At 42.9% G+C, this 22,943-nt stretch overlaps 1 protein-coding gene across 1 annotated transcript in view; it reads left to right on the forward strand.

The window, feature by feature from the left end:
• KLHL1 (kelch like family member 1) overlaps positions 1–22,943 on the forward strand; it is a gene marked incomplete at its 5' end in the record, with an annotated part of 247,599 nt that overhangs the window by 191,570 nt on the left and 33,086 nt on the right. Inside the window, one exon of the mRNA XM_081083892.1 lies at positions 20,026–20,188. Within this exon, the coding sequence (XP_080940018.1) occupies positions 20,026–20,188 (163 nt within the window). The remainder of the gene's footprint in view (positions 1–20,025; positions 20,189–22,943) is intronic.

Genomic DNA, 22,943 nt, shown 5'->3' on the forward strand with positions numbered 1-22,943 from the left:
ATGCACTTTTTATAAAAAACTGTGTTACATAATATGTGTGTTAACGACAAAATAATGAGTGTCTCTGAGGAAATACAAATGAATTATATATATATATATATATATATATATATATATATATATATATATATATAATAAAAATGTCTTTTATATAAATATATTGATTTTAGAATATAAATATCTGGGTTTCTTTGGTAGGTATCTGTAGCCAGAATCTATCTCTCTCCCACACAGACTGTGTCAATGCAAATCAAATAAAAGTGAGGAAAACTAGATACACTGCTTGATTTGTATGCTAAACAAATTGCAGTCCTTTGCTGTTACATACAGCAAAAATTGTGTTTTAAAGTAGGCAATAGAATCCCCATATTTGGCTGTACTTAAAAAGGCCCTTGAATATGCTACTGAACAACCTGTTACAATCTTATAACCTTTTCAAATCATATAATTTGTTGGTGGTTATGGAAGAGGTGCTTATAAAATATTTCATCTTATTCCACATACTTTAATTTAAAGACCACACATTTCAGTAAGGGACAGAATGTTTATATTAATTATACAAAATAAATATGATTGACATAGCTGATGATCTTGTAATAGGCCACACCTGTATCTGAGCTTCTGATGAGACTTGTTTAAATAACAACAAACCACTCTTATTTGCAGCAGCTAATTTAAATGTTGACTAATGGGTCTCAATAAAAACTGAAGCAAAAAATATGAAAAATATATATTTTAGTTCTTATGCTGACATATTCTAAAAAATTAAAGAGAATATAGAAATTGAAACATTTGTATTTTTATGAATAAAACAATTTTAAATTGTTGCTCTACATTATCTTATGTTAAATGTATAGATTCTCATGCCATCCTATATAATAAAGAGGTACTATGCAAATTGACCCTCACACCCTCACAAGATGGCTGCCTATGACCAGGCTGGCAAGGGGGTTAGTGGGGGATGACCAAACGAATGAACAAACGGGCTTTGTGAGGCGACCAGGCCAGCACAGAGAGGCAGTTAGGGGTGACCAGGCTGGCAGAGGGGTTAGTTAGTGGTGATCAGGCTGGTGGGGGGGCAGTGAGAGGCATCCAGGCTGGAAGGGGGGTCAGTTAGGGGTAATCAGGCCAGCAGGGAGGGGGCAGTTAGAAGTGACCAGGATGGCAGTGAGGGGGCAGTTGAGGGTGACCTGGCCAGCAGTGGGGAGGCAGTTAGGGGTGATCAGGCTGGCATGCAGAGGCAGTGAGGGGCAATCAGGCCAGCAGGGGGCGGCAATTAGTGGCGACCAGACAGGCAGGCAGGTGAGCAATTAATAGCCAGTGGTCCAGGATTGTGAGAAGGATGTACGACTGCTGGTTTTGGCCCCATCCCCAGCAGTTGGACATCCCCCAAGGGGTTCCAGATTGGAGAGAGTGCAGGCTGGGTTGAGGGGACCCCTCCCCCCATGCATGAATTTTGTGCACCTGGCCTCTAGTTTGTTAATAGAAAGAAAGATGCTTTAATCTATAATGTTTATTTCCACTTTAGAGTTTTTATCTTTTATTTAAACAGACCTGTTAATCTTTTCTAAAACACAGTGTATCATTTTGTCTTATCCTCCTATCTAATAAAAGAGAAACATGGTAATTGGCGTATGACCGCTACACTTCCCATTGGCTAATCAGGGCTATATGCAAATTAACTGCCAGCCAAGATGGCGGCTGGCAGCCAGGCAGCTTAAACTGAGCATGAGGCTTGCTTGCTTCAGTGACGGAGGAAACCAAAGTTCCCCGCTTGCCTTGCCGGCCTCTGAGCCTGCAGTCTGAAACATTGTAACAAATATAGAAGCTAAACAAAACCCCAGAAACCAGCTTTCAGCCGGCTGGGATCTCAGACCTGGAGTTGATACAGAGTTTCGATTGTAGAACCGAAACAAACCAGATACCTGCTTTCAGCAGCTGAGGCCTCAGAGCTGGAGCCAAGCCTCAGAGCTAAAGCTGGCCCAGAATAAAAAAAGAAAAGAAAAAAAGGAGCAGTTGGGAGCTTCAGTCCCAGCCTGAAAACAGCCCTCAGCCCCTCACCAAGACTGGCCAGGCACCCCAGTGGGGACCCCCACCCTGAAGGGTGTGTGACCAGCTGCAAACAGCCATCATCCCCTCACCCAGGCTGGCCAGGCACCCCAGTGGGGACCCCCACCCTGATCCAGGACACCCTTCAGGGCAAACCAGCTGGCCCCCACCCGTGCACCAGGCCTCTACCCTATATAGTAAAAGGGTAATATGCCTCCCAGCACCGGGATCAGCGGAGCTGAGAGGCCTCCCGGCACCGGGATCAGCGTGACAGGGGGCAGCGCCCAAACCCCCTGATTGCCCTGCGGCTCTGTGTGTGACAGGGGGCGGGTCCACAACCTCCCTATCGGCCCTGCTCTGTTCGTGACAGGGGAAGGCGCCCCAACCTGCACTGATCAGCCCTGCTCTGTGCCTGATAGGGGGGAGCTCCCTAACCCCCTGATCACCCTGCGGCTCTGTGTGTGACAGGGTGCGGCGCCCCAACCCGCCCACGCCACGGGCCCTGCTCTGTGTGTAACGGGGTAGAGCCATAACCTCCCCATCGGCCCTGCCCTGAGTGTGAGAGTGGCGGCTCCCCAAACCTCTGATGGGCCCTGTTCTGTGGGTGATAGAGGGCGGGGCCCCAACCACCCCCCCCCCCCACCACGGGCCCTGCTCTGTGTGTGATGGGGTAGAGCCATAACCTACCCATCGGCACTGCCCAGAGTGTGACAGTGGCAGTGCCCCAACCCCCTGATCAGCCCTGCTCTGTGGGTGATAGAGGGCGGCGCACCAAACCCTGATCCGCTCTGCTCTGTGTGTGACAGGGGGTGGTGTGCCAACTCCCCTATTGGCCCTACTCTGTGAGTGACAGGGGGGAGCTCCTCAACCCCCTGATGGGCCCTGCTCTGTGCGTGACACGGGGGAGCTCCACAACCCCCTGATCGGACCTGCTCTGTGCGTGACAGTGGGAGCTCCACAACCCCCTGTTCAGCCCTGATCTGTGCGTGACAGAGGGTGGCGCCACAACCTCCCCATTGACCCTGCCTTGAGTGTGACAGGGGTGGTGCCCCAACCCCCCAATTAGCCCTACCCTGAGCGTGACTGAGGGTGGCATCGCAACCTCCCAATCTGCCCTGCTCTGTGCATGACAGGGGGCGGTGCCCCAGCTCCCCAATCGGCCCTGCTCTGAGCCCGACCAGGGGCTGCACCTAGGGATTGGGCCTGCCCTCTGCCACCCCGGAGCAGGCCTAAGCCAGCAGGTCATTATCTCCCTAGGGGTCCCAGACTGCGAGAGGGCACAGGCCGGGCTGAGGTACCCCCTCCTCTCCCCCCCCGAATGCACAAATTTTTGTGCACCGGGTCTCTAGTATTATTATAAAATATGTCAGACTGCCGGTTAGGCCCGATCTTGCACCAGTAGTCGGACATCCCTCTCGCAGTTCAGGACCACTGGCTCTTAACCACTCACCTGCCTGCCTGCCTGCCTGATTGCCCCTAACCACTCTGTTTGCCAGCCTGATCACCCCCAACTGCCGCCCTGATCCCCCCCAACTGCCTCCCCTGCCAGCCTGTTTGCCCCCAACTACCCCCTGCCACCGGCCTGATTGCTCCCAACTGCCCCCCCATCGCCAGCCTGATTGGGGTTGGGGGGCCGATTGGGGGAGGGGTAGTCATAGAAAGGGGCTGTGGTTGGTGGGCTGGGCAGCCACCCCCTCAAATGGGTTGGGGGGTGGCGATCGGGGCCAGTGGCCTGGGGGAGGAGCCATGGGTGGTTGGCCAGCCAACCCTGCCCTGATTGCGGTGGGAGGGGGGCACAACCTGGGGTGGGGCTGGGCAAGGAGAGAGGCTGCAGGAGATTGGCTGGCCAGCCCTGCCCCCTATTGGGGTGGGGGGATCAGGGGTGGGTCGGCAAGGGGAGGGGCTGCAGGACATTGGCTGCCCAGCCCTGCCTCCTCTTGGGGTGGGGGTGCAATCAGGGGCAGACAGCCATGGGGAGGGGCTGTGGGTCTATTGTGGGGGGCAGGTTGATCAAGGGCGGGGCTGGCGGGGGGTGGGGTGGTGGGAAGAGAGCGGGTATTTGGCCAGCCGGCCTGCTCTTTTTTTTTTTTTTTTTTTTTTTTGCAACTTCACAACTTTTACTTGTGGTGCCTGTGCTATGTCTGAAAAACACCTTCTCCCCCTGCCCGGGACAATGATGGGGAGGGGGCAGCAAAAAATAGAAGACATCCCTTCCTATTGCACATGGACCCTATATACAGGCTCACCTGGCCCAGGCTGGCAGGATGCTTGGCACATTCTAGGATCCCTGCTCAGGGGCTGGAGGGGTGACTGGTGGCAGCACACGTGAGAGGGGACCTCTGGGTGACCACTCTGGTCCTGGCTACTGGTCCTGGCACTTCCTGGTCCCCAGTTCCTTTCTGGTCCCTCCTGCAGCCCTGGTCCCCCTACCTGGCTCAGCCTCCCATCTCCATCCTGGACTCAGATGGACCCCTTGGCTCCTGGGGGCTCTGTCCTCCCTTCCTAACCTGGAGATCTCAAGGGAGGTTATGGCTTCTCAGAGACTCCTCAACAGCCCTGTCACTCATGTTCACACAGGGAAGGGGTGCATGTGGCAAAAGCAGCTGTATAAATGCGGGTGCAGGGGCAAGTCCTCCGGGGTCACTTGGACAGTTTGCTGATGACGCAGATCAGGGCCACATTCTCATCCTTGAGGCGCTGGTTGTCAGCTCGGAGACTGGACAGGCCCTTCAGCTCCTCTTCCAGTTCAGCGGCCTTGCACTCCAGGGCCCTGCACTCAAATCTCGCCATCTCCAGGAGGGCCGGCCTCTCTGCAAAGCGCTCTTGCCTCTGCGTGGTGCGCTCTAGCTCTACCTTGAGCTGCGCCAGCCACAGCATGGTCTGGATCAGGGCCTCACGAAGTCTCTCGTTCTCAATGGGCAGCTTTGCGTAGAGCTTTCTGAAGCTCCCTCAGGCTCTTTCTATTGGGGCTGGGGTTCTGGGTTCAGGTCCTGCTGCCTCTGGAGGGGAAGGGCTGGATTCTGGGCTGATGTCCACTGGCTTCACCTTCTCCCCTTCACAGGCCCTCTCCTCTCATCACCAACTCTGCAGTGCTCCCTGGAGGCCTGTGGTCCCTGGCCCTGCCCCTCAGGCACCTCTGCTCTCTGGGCAGGGCCATCAGAATTCTCAACCCCAGGGACTCAGGGCTGCCAGGAAGGATCCAGGCTCTGTGCGCCCTGCTCTTGATGTGGATGGGAGAGTCTGACCAGGGGAAGGCCTGCAGCAGGGAGGGGCTGCGAGGTTGGCTGCTGGCCCTGCCCCCTGATCAGGTGGTGTGCTGGCTACAGTGGGTGGCATAGCGACTGGCCCAATCAGGGCCATGTTCTGCCTGCTCACCACTCCCCAGTCCCAACACCCCCTCCACTGCCAGGCTATCAGGCCTTTGGAATCACCAGGTCACAGCGCCTGCACAGGCCTGAGGCTCTCGGGCCTGTGGGAAAGCAGGAGCCGGTGACTTCACCTGCATGTGCGCCTGGCCAGTGGCTGATGGAACGCACTGCCCGCTTGGGGCCGCTCACACCTGGGCGGGCAGGTCACGGGCACTGCCACACCGCTACTGCCACTGCCGCTGCTGCTACTGCTGCTGCTGCTGCTGGGGCTTGAGGCACTGAAGGAGGCTGCCGGGCATGCCCACGACCTACTCACCCCGGGTTGGGTGGCACATAGGATGCGCTGGCTGGCCGATCACTGGTGCCGCCCCGGGTCCCTTCACACAGGGGATACCGGGGCGGGTACCCGATCACTGCAGTCCCACCAGCCAACCCCAGGTCCCCCGCGGGAGGGCCGGATGAGGGAAGGGAGGGTGCCCGATCACCACGCGGTCCCACCCGCCAACCCCGGGTGGGTTGGCGGATAAGGGCCGGATAAGGGCGGGGACCTCTGCCGCCAGCCCCCAATGGAGGCAAGCTGGCTGTTGGCACTGTCCTACCCTGCCTGCAGTATGCAAATTAGCCGCCATCTTGGTTGGTGGTTAATTTGCATATCTCGCTGATTAGCCAATGGGAAGGGTAGCGGAGGTATGGCTAATTACCATGTTTCTCTATTATTAGATAGTATATATATATATATATATATATATATATATATATATGTACTGAGTGGCCAGATTATTCAACCACCCCAATCAGTACAATGAAGTGAATTAGTTATACAAATAATAATAATAATAATAATAATTAATAATAATAAAACTTTGAGAGTATTTGCTTAGGAAGTTTTCAATATTCAGTATTTTTGGAAGTGTCAATGAGGTAATGCTAGGGTGGTCACAATAATCTGGCCGGTCATAATAATCTGGCCACTCAGTATATATATATATATGCCTGTGTTAATTATAGAGTACAATCAAATAAATATTATTGATTTTTTTCTGTTTTGATGATGACAAATATGAATGGTTGCACATTTCATAAATCAATATACATAAAAAGATATTGATTATTCAACATCCTCAAGCAGTAACTGATACTGAATTTTAATAATTACCAAATTTTGGAAATACATGTAAAATATCACTATTATATGTAAAATTTATAACTAAGGGGAATAAGGAGAGAATGCTAAGAAAATGGTGCAAACAGCAATTGGATTCATGTGAATCCAGATCATTTTCTGTTTCTTCTTGGACTGCGTTTTGAACTTGACCTTATTTTTTATTCTTAGTATATGAAATCACAAAAAACAAAGAGTTGTATTTTTCAAAAAAAGCCAAGTGCTAAAAACTCTCCCCATACCTTAAGAACATTTTCTTTTTTTTATGCTTATTGTTGGCACTATTGCAGATGTCTCCATTTCCTCTCCCTTTGCCCTTCTATATGCCCCCCCCCCCAACCCAACCCCCACCTTCCCTCTGGCCATCACCACTCTGTTTCTGTGTCTGTGGTTATGCATATATATTCTTTGTCTAATCCCTTCATCCTCTTTCATTAAGTTCCTCCTCCAACCTCCCCTCTGACAGCTGTCTATTTCATGCATCTGTGACTCTGTTTTTACTATCAGTTTATTTTGTTCATTAGATTCCACATATAAGTGAAAACATATGGTATTTGCCTTTCTCTGACTGGTTTATTTAACTTAGAATAATAATCTCTAGGTCCATCCATGCTGTCACAAAAGGTAAGATTTCCTTCTTTTTATGGCTGCATGGTGTTCCATGGTATAAATGTACCACAGCTTTTTTATCCATTCATCTACTGATGGACACTTGGGTTGTTTTCAGATCTTGGCTAGTATAAATTTTGCTGTTATAAACAGAAGGGCATATATATTCTTTCAAAGTGGTGTTTTGGGATTCTTTTTTTTTTTTAATTTCAGGTTTTTTTAAAAATATATTTTATTGATTTCTTACAGAGAGGAAGGGAAAGGGATATATAGTTAGAAACATTGATGAGAAACATCGATCAGCTGCCTCCTGCATACCCCTCACTGGGGATGTGCCTGCAACCAAGGTACATGCCCTTGACCAGAATTGAACCTGGGACCTTTCAGTCCACAGGCCGATGCTCTATCCACTGAGCAAACCAGTTAGGGCTGTTTGGTATTCTTAAGGTATATTCCCAGAGTTAGAATTGCTGGGTCAAAACACAGTTACATTTTTAATTTTTTGGAAGGACTCTATACTGTTTTCCACAGTGGCTGCACCTAATTCTCACAACAGCCCCTTTAGGTAAATGCCATTATTACCACTCTTTTCCAGATAAGAAAACTAAAGCTTCAAGTGTTAAAGCATATGAATTGCTATCATAAGGATACCAAAAACTTTTTGCATCCAATTTCATGCTCTAATCAGTACTTTTTATTAATATTCTGATTTAATTCTAAGTTAGAAAACACCTTCATATCAGTCAATAACACCCAGGCAATGGGCAAATCCCTAAGACTTATTTAATTATTTATTTATCTTTATTGTTGAAAGTATTACAGATGTCCCCTTACTCCCCCATTGACCCCCTCCACTCTGCATCTGCCCCCCCCCCCCTTTGGCCTTCACCACACTATTGTCTGTGTCCAGGAATTATGCATATAAGTTATTTGGTTAATCTACTCCCACCCCCTTTCTCTCTAAGACTTTTGAATGGAATGATGTGTGTCTAGCTAGAATTAAAAAAAAAAAAAAAAGAGGGGTCAACAGGTAACATCTCAGGAACTAGTGAGCAGTTATTTTCAACTGCTACAGTTGCTTATTTTGCTTACCCTAATTTTCATTTGTTTCCATGTAATTGAATACAGCTGCATAGGTATAACAGAACTGGTATCTATATGTATAAAAGCCAAAGTGACCATTACAACCAAATGACTGGAACGACCAGAACGACCAGTCGACCAGTCGCTATGATGCACACTGACCACTAGGGGACAGACATTCAATGCAAGAGCTGCCCCCTGGTGGTCAGTGAACTCCCAAAGCCAACCTCCTATGGCCAGCCAACCTCCCCTGCTCCCTCCGCCCGTCCATCCCCCTCTCCCCCGATCCAGCAAGCCCTGTCCAGCAGGCCCCATCTGGCAGCCAGCAGGCCCCGTCCAGTGGCTGGTGGCCCCCAGGTCCTGGCTGGCAGGCCCCCAGACCCCAGCCAGCAGCTGGCAGGCTCTGGCCGGGCCGGCCCCTATTGGGACTGGGTCAGACTGCCTAATAGGCCTTGAATGCCGGCCAGGAGTAGGGACCCCACCCTTGCATAAATTTCGTGCATTGGGCCTCTAGTAAATAAATAAAAGTGCTTTTCTCTGCTTCCTCAAAAATAGCATTTTCTAGTATCAGCTAAGAACTGTATAAATCCATAACATTAAAATGATGTTCTGGGATCCTAGTCTTACAGCAATTATTTTATCTAATTTATACTATTCATTTATAAGTTTTGCAATACTAAAAAAATACAAATCTGAAAAATATCTTAGTGAAATTTACTGTTTTGATATCATATATTCACTTTTTTATTCAAGTCTCCTTATTGAGATCATTTTGGCAAGAAGTAAAGAAACATTACAACATCATTTTGATTAAACAGAGTGCACCCAAAATTATTTTACACTATATTATCCCTCAATCTTAGCACTTAGGAAACCTTAACACCTAAAACTATGCACCCCAATCCCTTTATTGTAAGCCCCTCTTGACAAATAAACTATATCTAGTTCTCATTTTTGACATTCCCAACTGCTTTTGACTAAAAACAGCTCATATAAATCTGTGCCAGCAAAGGTCAATTGCTGCCAGAACGCAAGCAAGCATGAAATGACAGATAAGGGCCATTATTGAAAGAGTCTATAGATGGGGTCTCTAACCTTGTCCTTACATCTAAAAATTTATGAAATATTTATTAACTTCTCTGCATCTCCCTAAAAGATTTAGGATGGGAAGTGAAAGTTAAGTGGTTTATTAAAAGTAAAATGAGGGAGTTGATTCTCATTGCTTAAGGTAAGTTTGAAGACAATGGATAAAAAACTGTCACTATACCTTGATCTCTCCCCTTTAGTTATTTCTCCCTAAAATTAGACGTCAACTTTCTGAAACACAAATCTGTCTATTTACCCGTCTATGAAGAAGAAACTCCTTAAAGTAATATTCAAAGCTCATTAATACTTACTGTTTGCCTCATGCCATTTTAAGGTCTGCTACTTCCTTCTGTTACTGCACCCTGAGATTTATCGCACTAGATATCTTACCAAGCTATATACACAAAGCTGCTTTACAGCCTGCTTTGCTCAAGTTGTTGTCTCTTCCCAGATTGAGCCTTCCTCTGTTTCCTACCTAGAATTCTTACTCAACCCATAATAGTGAGTCTAATGTCATTCCCTAGACAAGGTCTTCCTTTATCACCCATGGCAATGCTGGTTACCCTCTCCTCTGCATTCATGATATGTAGTGGGTGTGGCTTAGCACCCATTATTGTAGATCATACTCATTTAGTTAAACATGTTTCATGCTTAGTCTCTTAGCTTCTAGAAGAGACTATGTCATGCTCATTTTTTTCAAAATATTTTTTATTGATTTTTACCGAGAAAGGAAGGGAGAGGGAGAGAGAGAGAAACATAGAAGTGAGAGCAAAACATGGATTGGCTGCCTCCTGCATGCCCCCTGCTGGGGATTGAGCCCACAATTCAGGCATGTGCCCTGACCAGGAATCAAACCCAAAACTGTTCAGTGAACAAGACAATACCCATCCAACTGAGCCACACCAGCCAGGGCTGTCATACCCATTTTATTTAACTGCTCACAAATGCCTAAAACATTTTTAGCTCACATTAAAACTCTCATTAAGCCCTAACTGGTTTGGCTCAGTGGATAGAGCATTGGCCTGCGGACTGGAAGGTCCCAGGTTCAATTCTGGTCAAGGGCATGTACCTTGGTTGCGGGAACATCCCCAACATGAGGTGTGCAGGAGGCAGCTGATCAATGTTTCTGTCCCATCGATGTTTCTGACTCTCTATCCCTCTCTCTTCCTCTCTGTAAAAAGTCAATAAAATATTAAAAAAAAACCTCTCATTAAATCAGTATAACATACTATCATCAATTACAAATATATATAACCCTAGCTGGTTTGGCTCAGTGAATAGAGCATCAGCCTATGGACTGAAGGTTCCTGGGTTCGATTCTGGTTGAGAGCACATGCTTGGGTTGCAGGCTTGATCCCCAGTAGGGGGCGTGCAGGAGGCAGCCAATCAGTGATTCTCTCTCATCATTGATGTTTCTATCTCTCTCCCTCCCTCTCTCTTCCTCACTGAAATCAATAAAAATATATTTTTAAAAAAAAAGCCTAAACAACTGTCTGAACGTTTGACTGGTAGCTATGACATGCAATGACCACCAGGGGGCAGACACTTAATACACAGGCATGGAAATATGGAACAGATTGATGAATCTCAGAGGGAAGAGAGGAGGGGTGAGGACGGGAGGATATTAACCAAAGATCTTATATGCATACTAGAGGCCCGGTGCATAGATTCATGCACCGGTGGGTTCCCTCAGCCTGGCCTGCGGGGATGGGCTGAAACTGGCTTTCTGACATCCCCTGAGGGGTTCTAGATTGCGAGAGGGCACAGACCAGGCTGAGGACCCCCACTGGTGCACATGCACTGGGCCTCTAATATATCAATAAAACCTTTAAAAACATTTTAGTTTCTTGTTAAGAACCATACTTGTTCAATTTCTGTAAGTACCTGACATTCAAATACATATATATTTAGTCAAGAAATCTCAGTTCAAGGAAGAAATAGTTAATAATTAACAGAAGCATAAACAAGACCTTAACTAATGAAGTTATTAATACTTAGTGGGTGGGTTTTAATCATACCACCTCAAGGTCAATGTGTAACAGAAACAAACTGTATACAAATGTGGGGACAATTAATCCCTCAGCGAGTCAGATAGAAAGTATTTTTTTAATAGCTAGAAATTACTTGATATGTTAGACTTGACTTTATACTTGTTACAATATCTCCTTTAAACCTTTGGACACTAGTTTTAGTCAAGACAACAGTGAAATTATGTTTTATCTGCTGTTTAGATATATATTTTTAATGACAATTATGTAATTTTTTACTGTTAAAAACTTTAATGAAAATGACCCTGGAAAAATCCTATGATTTACTATACTAGTAAATCAAACTACGTTGGCTTAGAAAGTTTACACGGTAATTTCTTTTTGGCTTACCATACAGAAATTGTTCCTTTAATCTGAAAAAAACTCAGATCATTTTATATGAAACAATGGGAAAAATGTTTTATTTTTAAGTTCTTAAAGTATAATTGTTTCATTTTACTATTCGCAGAAAGAAATATTTTTAAATAAAACATCTAAGTTTTAATTTATAGTTTCTACTTTATAATTTGAAAATTTATTCTGTAAGCATTTATTAAATGACTAGAGGCCCAGTGCACAAAATTTGTGCATGGGAGGAGGTTGTCCCTCAGCCCAGCTTGCACCCTCTTTAATCTGGGAACCCTCAGGGGATGTCCACCTGCCGGTTTAAGCCCCTGCAAGATTGGGACTAAACTGGATGTTGGACATCCCTCTCTCAATCCAGGACCACTGGCTCCTAACTGCTTGCCTGCCTGCCAGCCTGATCCCCCTAACTGCCCTTGCCTGCCAGCCTGATCCCCCTAACTGCTCTACCCTGCCAGCCTGATCACCCCTAACTGCCTCTGCCTTGGCCCCGCCACCATGGCTTTGTCCAGAAGGACGTCCAGCCTAATTCGCATATTACCATTTTATTAGTATAGATTGCCATTAGTTCAGCATTGTGCTCTATATTAAAACTTAAATATAATCAACAATCAGTATAATTTTTTCATAGAGAAAAAATTTTAAAGCATTATCTCTTAATGTACTTTCAAATTACTGCCCAACCCTTTCCACATCTTTATAGGGATTCTTTACTATCATATACTGCATTTCAAATGACTGAAAAAGATCAATTTGTTACTCTAGGCTTTAGTTTGCTAAATTAATACATTCTTTTACTCTTCCTATAATCTTCCATGGTTCATCTACTCATGCCACTGGTGAACAAACATTTATTGAATGTTCATTAGGTCTAAATCACAGTTCTAAGTGCTTTTTAAGATGAAGCAATCAGAGAAAAAAATCTTATTTTCACAGAAGCTGCAGTTTCTTAGACACAAACCCTAAATTATTTTAATACAATCCAGAAAATAAATAAAAACTGCCTAAAACAGTGGGGTTTTTTGTTTGTTTGTTTGTTTTTTGCAGCTTGGTAAGAAAAATAAAATTTTATCACTGGAAACTTGAATAAAGATTTAAATGATGGGCAGAATTTTTATATGCTACAGAGATCTTTTGCAGTATAGGGTACAATCTAAGAAATGCCATGAGAGGTAGCCTACATGAAACTTAGATGAAACACCTATTACATCAGACTGATTTGAATAATTTATAAATATTCTACTGGTAGGTATAATTTAAAAAGTTTGAGGCCAGATATTGAATAACATATCCTGTAATAAAGTTTACCCTTTAAAATTTTCTCTACAGAGAAAAATCTTTACAGTTTTTGAGCACGGCTAGTTTTTGCTACTGGGTGGTCAATCTCAATTTCATAGAAGCATCAAAAATCAGTTGGAGAAAGAAGATAGGCAGGTAGTAAACTGAGTTAGAAAGCTGCTGAAATATATAAAGTGAAAATTAAATAAGACAAATTATGGAGAAATCAAAAAGAAAGATGATGTAAAAGTTATTTTGCAAATAAAATCTTCCATTAAAATTATTAGTATGTGATTGATCTATTAATATTTTATACAATTAATTTTAATATGAATTGATGATAGTGATTATGTTAGTGTAGATCAATATTTCTTGATTGAGTAGAAGATATATTGTTAAAACAGGGTTTTCATTAGTAAGTGTATAAAACTTGTTAAAAAGGGTAAGTCATGTATAACAAACATGTTTTTCCTCACTACCCCTTTGATATACTAAACGTTATCTATACATTAAAGCCAAAAATAAATAAATCTGGGTTTTGCAATGTTTAGAATAGTTTTTTTTTTTCCAAATTTAAGCAAATAATTCTAAGTTAAGCCTTAAAGAAAAGTAATGAATAACATGTTTGTTTTCATTTCCAAAAATACTTCTTAATGATTCAGTCACAAATAAATGTAGCATTTTGGGATAAAGTTTATCTTTTAGATACAATCAGTAGGGTAAGTAATCTTGGGAATCCTTTAAGCAAGACACCTAAAGACTAAGCATAAAGATTCTGGTAAACACCCAAGGGCCTGCATATGCACAAACTTATTTGGAAAGGTCAAGGAACAATTAGGGGCAGACGCCTTTGGCCAACTTCCCTAGGTTGGAATTCTGATAAGCAGAGTGGGCTGCCTTTAGCCAACTTGCCTAGGACGGAATTTCCTCCTTACAAACTTTCCAACCAAGTCTCCTGTACTCCCCCACAAACAGCCAAGGCCACAATGGCTGTCTGGTTTGAATGAATCAAATCATACCTTTTTTTTTTTTTATCAGATCAGCAAAAATATATTTTTTTGGTGTGCCGCATAACTTTAATAATTAGTTTATATGGGCTATGAGATGTAAAAGGTTGAAAACCACTGCCTTGGGCAGCATTATTCTAGACTAAAGATAGGCTTGTAACTGAGCCCTGGACAGGGAAGTATGGGAGAAATCTGCTGGGATATTTCTGAGAATCCTCCCTGACAAGATAAAGGATATCTATGCATACTTCCTTTTGTCTCCCGCTACCCAATTCCCACTCATATTCTTGAGTGGAATATAGTATTATTACTATTTCCTTTCTTCTTCTCCTCCTCCTCCCCCTCCTCCTCCTCCTCCTCCTCCTCCTCCTCCTCCTCCTCCTCCTCCTCCTCCTTCTTCTTCCTCTCCTCCTCCTTCTTCTTCCTCTCCTCCTCCTTCTTCTTCCTCTCCTCCTCCTCCTCCTCCTCCTCCTCCTCCTCCTCCTCCTCCTCTTCTTCCTCCTCCTCCTTATTATTATTTGCTCTTTTTGTTATACAGAGCACACAAATAAAAAATAAAGTAAAATATATTACAGATATTCTAAAACTTAGTTCAGCTATATCCATCTATACAGAAAGAGGCATATTCCTCATATCTCCCATGTTTTTCTTATAAGGACACTCATCACTGAATTTAGGGACCATCTGCCTAATTCAAAATGATAGCCTCATCTCAAGAGGCTTAACTTAATCACAATCAGAATAAGGTTACATTCACGTTTATACATTATGTGTATTGCTCTGAAACACATAATACATGTCGGTAACATACAATTTTTAAAAAAAACAAAATTAGAGTATTTGGTGGATATTGCTAAGGATTCAGGTATTATCTAAAAAGTCAGAAAGTTGAATGCGCCTAGTTGAGTGGACTAGAACAAAATCAGCTGGTCTCAGAGTAAAACCCAGAATAGCAATGGTTTAACAAGAATAACGGGAGGATTTGAGCATCTGTGAGCAAGACCACCATTCAGCTGTCAAGCCCTGAGAGCACCAGCAGCTTTGCTGTTAGTCCCCTGTGTTTAACAACAGGCCCAAGGGCACCTCATTGCCTATATGCTGCTTCTACTCTATCCATTGCATCATCATTACAGACAGCATACCAGTACCTATGCTTTAGTCAATTTGTTGCATCTGCCTAAAAAAGAATGATGTTTTATCTTTTTTAAAAATTTTTTTGGGGGCAGCTATGCGACCACTTAAAAATTAGTGGCTTTATTATGATAGGATAAGAAAAAAACAGGGTGAGTGCCAATTATCAGTCACTGCTACATAGATAATATAGAAATCAAAGGTAAGTGTTTAGCCTTTTAAAAATTCGGTAGAAAGGGTTTGACTCTAATTATAAAACAATTTTAGTTTTGATTCAAAAACTCACCTTGCCTGCAATTGGTATGTATTAATATGATAGCTATGCAAGGGATTAGCTAAGAAATAGTCTCCAACATTTATGTATGAGCATGATTATTAGTAAACAAGTTTTACAGCAATAGATTTTTGATAAATTAATTATTTACTCTAACAGGTTTTTTACTAATTATAAAAATACTAGAGTCCCGGTGCACAAAAATTTGTGCACTGGCGGGGGGCGGTTATCCCTCAGCCCCACTTGTGCCCTCTCACAGTCTGGGACCACTCGGGAGATAACGACCTGCTGGCTTAGGCCCGCTCCCGGGTGGCAGTGAGCAGGCCCAATCCCTAGTTGCCTGCCTCGCAGCCCCAAACCCTAGGTGCCTACCCCGCAGCCCCTGGTCAGGCACAGAGCAAGGCCGATTGGGGAGTTGGGGCACCTCTCCCTGTCATGCACAGAGCAGGGTGGATCAGGAGGTTGCGACACCACCCTCAGTCACGCTCAGGGTAGGGCCGATTGGGGGGTTGGGGTGCCGCCCCCTGTCACACTCAAGGCAGGGTGGATGGGGAGGTTGCGGCGCCAGCCCCTGTCATGCACAGAGCAGGGTGGATCAGGGGGTTGTGGCGCCACCCCTGTCACATACAAAGCCGGCTGATTAGGGGGTTGGGGCACTGCCCCAAGTCACACACAGAGCAGGGCCCATCAGGGGTTTGGGGTGCCACGCCCTGTCACACACAGAGCAGGGCTGATCAAGGGGTTGGGGCACTCCCCCTTGTCACACTCAGGGCAGGGCCGATGGGGAGGTTGTGGCTCCACCCCGTCACACATAGAGCAGGGCCCATGGGGGGGGGGGGGGGTTGGGGCACCACACCCTGTCACACACAGAGCAGGGCCGATCAGGGGGTTGGGGAGCTCCCTGCTATCAGGCACAGAGCAGGGCTGATCAGAGGGTTGGGGCGCCTTCCCCTGTCACGAACAGAGCAGGGCAGATAGGGAGGTTGTGGCCCCGCCCCCTGTCACACACAGAGCCGTAGGGTGATCAGGGGGTTTGGGCGCTGCCCCCTGTCATGCTGCTCCAGGGCCCAGGAGGCCTCATGGCTCCGCTGATCCCGGTGCCCGGAGGCCTCGCTGCTCCGCTGATCCCGATGCTGGGAGGCATATTACCCTTTTACTATATAGGATAGAGGCCTGGTGCATGGGTGGGGGCCGGCTGGTTTGCCTTGAAGGGTGTCCCGGATCAGGGTGGGGGTCCCGCTTGGGTGCCTGGCCAGCCTGGATGAGGGAATGATGGCTGTTTGTAGCTGGTCACACCCCCTTCAGGGTGGGGGTCCCCACTGGAGTGCCTGGCCAGTCTGGGTGAGGGGATGAGGGCCGTTTTCAGGCTGGCGGGCAACTGAAGCTCCCAACCTCTCCTTTTTTTCTTTTTTATCCTGGGATTTATTTACCCCCTATGGCTGTCACTGGAGCTGAGAGCCGGCTTTAGCTCTGAGGCTAGGCTCCAGCTCTGAGACCTCGGCTGCTGAAAGCAGGTTTCTGGGCTTTGTTTACCTTCTGTATTTGAAACTTTGTTGTGACTCCAGCTCTGAGATCCCGGCTGACTCAAAGCAGGTTTCTGGGTTTTGTTTAGCTTCTATATTTGCAACATCGTTGCTTATAGAGAGCAGCTCAGAGCTGGACAGCCGCAGGAGGGGAACCTTGGCTTCCTCCGCCACTGGAGCAAGCAAGTCTCTGGCTCACTTCAGCTGCCTGGCTGCCAGCCGCCATCTTGGCTGGCAGTTAGTTTGCATATCTCACTGATTAGCCAATGGTAAGGGTAGCGAAGTTATGGTTAATTACCATGTTTCTCTATTAGATAGGATATTAATTGTTTAAAGCTATAATTATTATAAAACATGCAAAGGTACACATTAAATAATAAGACAATATCATTTCTAATATATTATTTGCATATCCAGATTATAGCATTGTGCACCCTCTGAGGAAGAGGTCCTCCACTTTGGAGACTACTGGTACTTCTTAAACTTTAATATGCATATTACCTGAGCATTTTCTTAAAATGAAGATCTTGATTCAGTAGGTCAAGGGTGGGATACTTTGTAGGATTACATAAAAAATATTACTAGCAACTAAAACCTATATGGAAAGTGCTTACCTTTAACTTTTGCTGTCTTATCTCAAAGTGTGGGATAGCTTGCTACTTTCATTGCATTACATTGAAGGAAAATTATACAGAAAAGTTCTAAAAGAGATTTTACTCCAGAATTATCAAGGGAAATAATATCTGTAGTATAGTATAAAATATATAAGTAATTATATGAATTTTAAAAAGTTTGGTAACTATAACTATAAACTGTAAACTAAAATTTTACAAATTTTTGTCAGAAGAAATTATACAATTATTAAGTTAGAGACACAAAAAAATGACTTAAGAGTCCTGGCTGGTTTTTCTCAGTGGTTAGAATGTCAGTCTGTGGACCAAAGGGTCATGGGTTTGATTCCTCGGGTGTGGATTCTATCCCCAGCTCCTGTTGGGGCCCAAGTGGGAGGCAACCAGTTGATGTTTCTCTCTCCTCTCTCCTCTCTCTCTCTCTCTCTCTCTCTCTCTCTCTCTCTTTCCCCGCCCCTCCTCCAACCTTCCACTCTCTTTAAAATATCAATGGAAAAAATATCCTCTTCAGATGAGAATAAAAAAAAAAAATTACTTTAGATATTTCTATTGTTTTCATTATATTATTATGCTTTAATGCAGGTTTAACATTGTTACATGAATATAGCACAGAAAAATATTTTTTTGCATTGTTGGCCTTGCTTTCCTACATCTGTAAAGATATTTTTAGTAAGCACAAGGAGGAAATTGAAGTATCATTCTGATTTTTAAATTATTCTGGTCCAATTATTCACGTCATTCAATAAGGCCTTTCTGCAAGGGAATCATCGCAGCTGCAAGAAACATGCACATCACATTGTGAGGCATCCAGAGTTCAGAAATCCTGTGGTAATCTATATGAATATCTTTCTTTATAATCCGTAAGCATAAAGTATGAATATTTTCAAAGTAAACTTGAATAGTTTTCAAATTTGGTTTACTAAAATATACAATCCTTGGAATATATAGTTCGTACTCAACTATTAGAGTTGTTTGGGAAAGGAATATAAGTTTAGAAAATGAAAGAATATGTTACAATTATGCTTTTGTCCTGCTTGCAGATCTTAACAAAACAGCTTTAATAACTAATTCTAAGAGGGATTATACTGACCATTTTACTTTTATAATAATTAAAATTTACTAACTTAATTATCAACAAGTAATAAACTCATACTATGACTTTTGTGTTTAATCTACCATCATAAATGCAATAAAGTAGGTACTCTTTAAGAATGTGGAATCTAAAGAACAAAATAAACTGATGAACAAAATAAATCCAGGGACATGGAATAAGGCAGGAGGTGGGGAGAATTAACCAAAGAACTTATATGCATATATGCATAACCCATGGACACAGACAATAGTGTGGTGAAGGCCCAGGGGATGGCAGGGGGAGTCAGGCTAGAAGGGGTCAATGGGGAAATAAGGGGACATCTGTAATACTTTCAAGAATAAAGACAAATTTAAATAAATAAATAAAAATGAATGGAAAGAACAAATAGGAGAAACATTAAAATCTAATCTAAAAATAACCAGCTATTACATTAAATATAGATGGATTAAATAACCATATAAGTCAAAGATCAGTATCCTGGAACAAAAACAATCTTAATGTAGATTCATTAATAATTAAAAAATTATACCTTTAAGGTGAGAATCACTACTGTATAGAGAAGAAATATTTCATAACTTAAAAAATAGATTCAGCAAGAAAAAATTGAATTCATAAATATTGATAGCATACATTGAAATAAAGTAAGAAATATAAAATATATATTATATAGGAATTTTTTAATTAGAAAAATATTACTGGGAGAATTTAAAGAAAATCTTAATAACATAGAGGTACATACTATGCTCTGTTCAAATTGATGTTACTTTGATTAATACAACATTGCTTAAAGTAATAAAGTATTTGAAATGGCAGTATAAAAATATTCTTCAACGTAGAGGCACAAGATGTATCATCTCTGATTTTAGAATTTTCTTTTTCACATGGACATAAATAAGAAAATTTCTTTAAGTTTGTAAAGCATCTAGGTCATACTACTTATTTTTGGTTATAAATGTTTTCAATTTAATGATTAAACTTTAGTAAACAGTTTCTACAGCATTGCAATTGTTTCCTAACATCTACAGCCTATTCTGAATAACATCATATATTTTAACATCAATTTTTTAAATATGTTTTTATTGATTTTTAGAGAGAGAGGGAGGGAGAGGAATGGTGGGTTGGAAACATTGCTGAGAGAGAAACATCATCAATCAGCTGCCTCCTGCACATCCTTACTGGGGATCGAGCCTGCAACCCAGCCTGACCAGGAATTGAGCCAGTGACCTTGTGGTTCATGGGTTGATGCTCAACCACTTAGCCAACCCAGCTGGGCTTACTATCAATTTGATTTTTAAAACCTCACTGTGAAATAAATCCATTCACTTTTCACTTCTATGTTCTAGGCGTGACCGTACTTGAAGGCCCGATTTATGCTGTGGGAGGCCATGATGGCTGGAGCTATCTGAATACAGTGGAGAGATGGGATCCCCAGAGTCAGCAGTGGACTTTTGTTGCAAGTATGTCAATTGCCCGAAGCACAGTTGGTGTAGCAGCACTGAATGGCAAGTGAGTAGATTTTTCCTTTTTATCTGAGAAAAAAAATTTTCTGAGTGAATATTCTTATAAATTAACTCTTAGCAAGATTGTTCAATTAAAATCTTTTTAAAAGGCGAAAGATTTATACCGTCTGAAGAGAAACCAGAGCAGAGATAAGGACACATATGTAATAACTTAATCAATAAAGAAATTAAAAAAAATAAAATCTTTTAAAAATATCTTCAGATTTTAATTGTTTTAAAAAATTAGTCTTCATGGATAATTGACAAGTCAAGAAAGACTGTGTATTTTTCTGGTTGTCTCTTCATATAAAATAGAAACCAAAACTTCTTCACATGAATTACTGATTAAAGATGTATCAAATACATTTCATGAAAATTACATTCACTAAAGATATGAAAACTTAATATTCTTTCTGATAAAATTGCCTGATGAGCCTTCAAAAGGCTATAAGAAGTTTGGTGCCCAATGTATAATTGTTTCCTAATTATAACAGTCTGGTCACTTTTCACAATTTCTATTTCTTTTACTCTATATCAGAAATTCTCAGCCTTAATACTTTGTATTTTTTGAGCCAGATATATTTCTGTTGGGGATGAGGCTCTGTCCCGTGCCTTGGAGGGTATTTAACGGCATCCTGAGCTTCTATGCACTAGGTGCTAGTTACTCTGACCCCAATGTGACAACCAAAATGTCTGCGGACGTTGTCAAATGTCCTTGGGGATGGCAAAATGCACTCCTTCTCATTACCTTGAGAACCCGTGGCCTAAACAAAGCTAATAACACATCTTTGCCTGGACAACTGCTCAGACTAACAATCTGGTCTCCCTACTCATTCCCATACAGTCCACTTTCGAAAGCAGCCAGAACAGCCTTTTATGAATGCAAATAATGTCAGTGTTCTTCAAGGGCTCTCTTTGCAATTAGAATAAAAATGCATTTCTTTACCTACAAGGAGCCACTAGATCTTGCCCCTGTCTACTCCTTTTTCTCTGTGTATCAGCCAAGTTGCCCTTTTACCTATGCCTCAAATATGGCAACTTCTAAGACAACTCAGTCCTTTTGTGTTTTCTTTTTTCTTTTCTTTTTTCGTTTTTTTGTCTGAGATGCTGTTTCTAGCAAATCTCAGGTGCCTGGATCCTTCTCATCATTCAGGTTTCATCTCAGAATTTGTTCACATGAAGTTGTTTATTAGCCATTATATTTAAAACAGGCAACACTGCATACCTTTCCAAACTATTTACTTACTGTTCTTGAAATTATATATGTCATTGTTTTTGTCTCTTTTTAAAAAATATATTTTATTGATTTTTTACAGAGAGGAAGGGAGAGGGATAGAGAGTTGGAAACATCGATGAGAGAGAAACATCGATCAGCTGCCTCCTGCACACCTCCTACTAGGGATGTGCCTGCAACCAAGGTACATGCCCTTGACAGGAATCAAACCTGGGACCTTTCAGTCCACAGGCCGACACTCTACCCACTGAGCCAAACTGGTTAGGGCTGTTTTTGTCTCTTATCCCTAGCTTTATAAGTTCACTAAATGTTGATATTTTATAAGCATCATTCATTGTTATATTCCTGGGCTTGCTAGCCCTTTACCATATGTACTCAGTAAATGGTGAATGAATTGCCCTGACTTTTTGTTAATCCTCACCCGAGGATATTTTTTCCTTTGAATTTTAGAGAGAGTAGAAGGGAAGGAGAGAGGGGGAGGACGACAAAGAGACAGAGACAGAAACAGACAGACAGACAGATACATTGATTGGCTGCCTCCCTCCCTCACGCGCCCTCATATGTCCTGATGGGGCAGGGATGGAACCTGAAACCCAGGTACATGCCCTTGACAGTGAATTAAACACTTAACCCTTTGGTGCGAAGGCTGGCACTCTATCCACTGAGTGACACTGATCATGCCCAATTTAGTAACTCCTAATAACCTTTGAGAATCTAAATGTTTTTTCTAAATATGTATGAGTATGTATATTTACAAAGTTACTATTATAATCCTATCTAATAATAGACAAAGATTGAAATTGACTATACCTTCACTAGCCTCCCATTGGCTAATCAGTGAGATATGCAAATTAACCGCCAATGAAGATGGCGGTTAATTTGCATATATAGGCGAGAAGCGGCAGAGAAAAGACTGAAGGTGGCTCCAGCCACCGGAGCCGCGAGAGGCTAGGATGCGCCTCCGACCGGAGTGAAAGCTTGGGTCCGGGGTGCTGGAGGAAAACCGGTGACGGCAGCCAAGGGATGGGCAGGCCTGTTGCATGAATCTTTTCGTGCAACAGGCCTCGAGTATACTGCTTCTGTCACCTCTATTGCAAATAAATATTACGGTAGCATTAAAAACTTTTGGAAATTCAAATTTTAATGGCTATTTAGTAGTAAACCATATAAAAAACACACCCAAATAAACAAAAATAAATGTAAGTCAGTAGTCTCTCATTTTTTACATCAAAAGTATTTAATTGTATCTAAAATATTTATATCTAAAATAATATATATCTAAAATATTTCCAAAAATTTGATATAGAAAGCTATTATTTTCAGGCTTAAAATAAATATTTTAGGTATTTTATTTAGTAAGATTTCTTTTCCATAAATGCCTTTTCTCCCTGGTAATTTTCTTTTCCACATAAACTGGGAAATTTTGTCTTCTATATCATAAATTCAATAATTGACATTTTGTTTATGAATTTTATTTCCAATGTAAACTTAAAATTTTTTGCATTTTAGTTTTTCTTACAAGATATTT

This window comes from Myotis nattereri, assembly GCF_964212035.1.
Source record: "Myotis nattereri genome assembly, chromosome: 2".
NCBI classification, from domain to species: domain Eukaryota; kingdom Metazoa; phylum Chordata; class Mammalia; order Chiroptera; family Vespertilionidae; genus Myotis; species Myotis nattereri.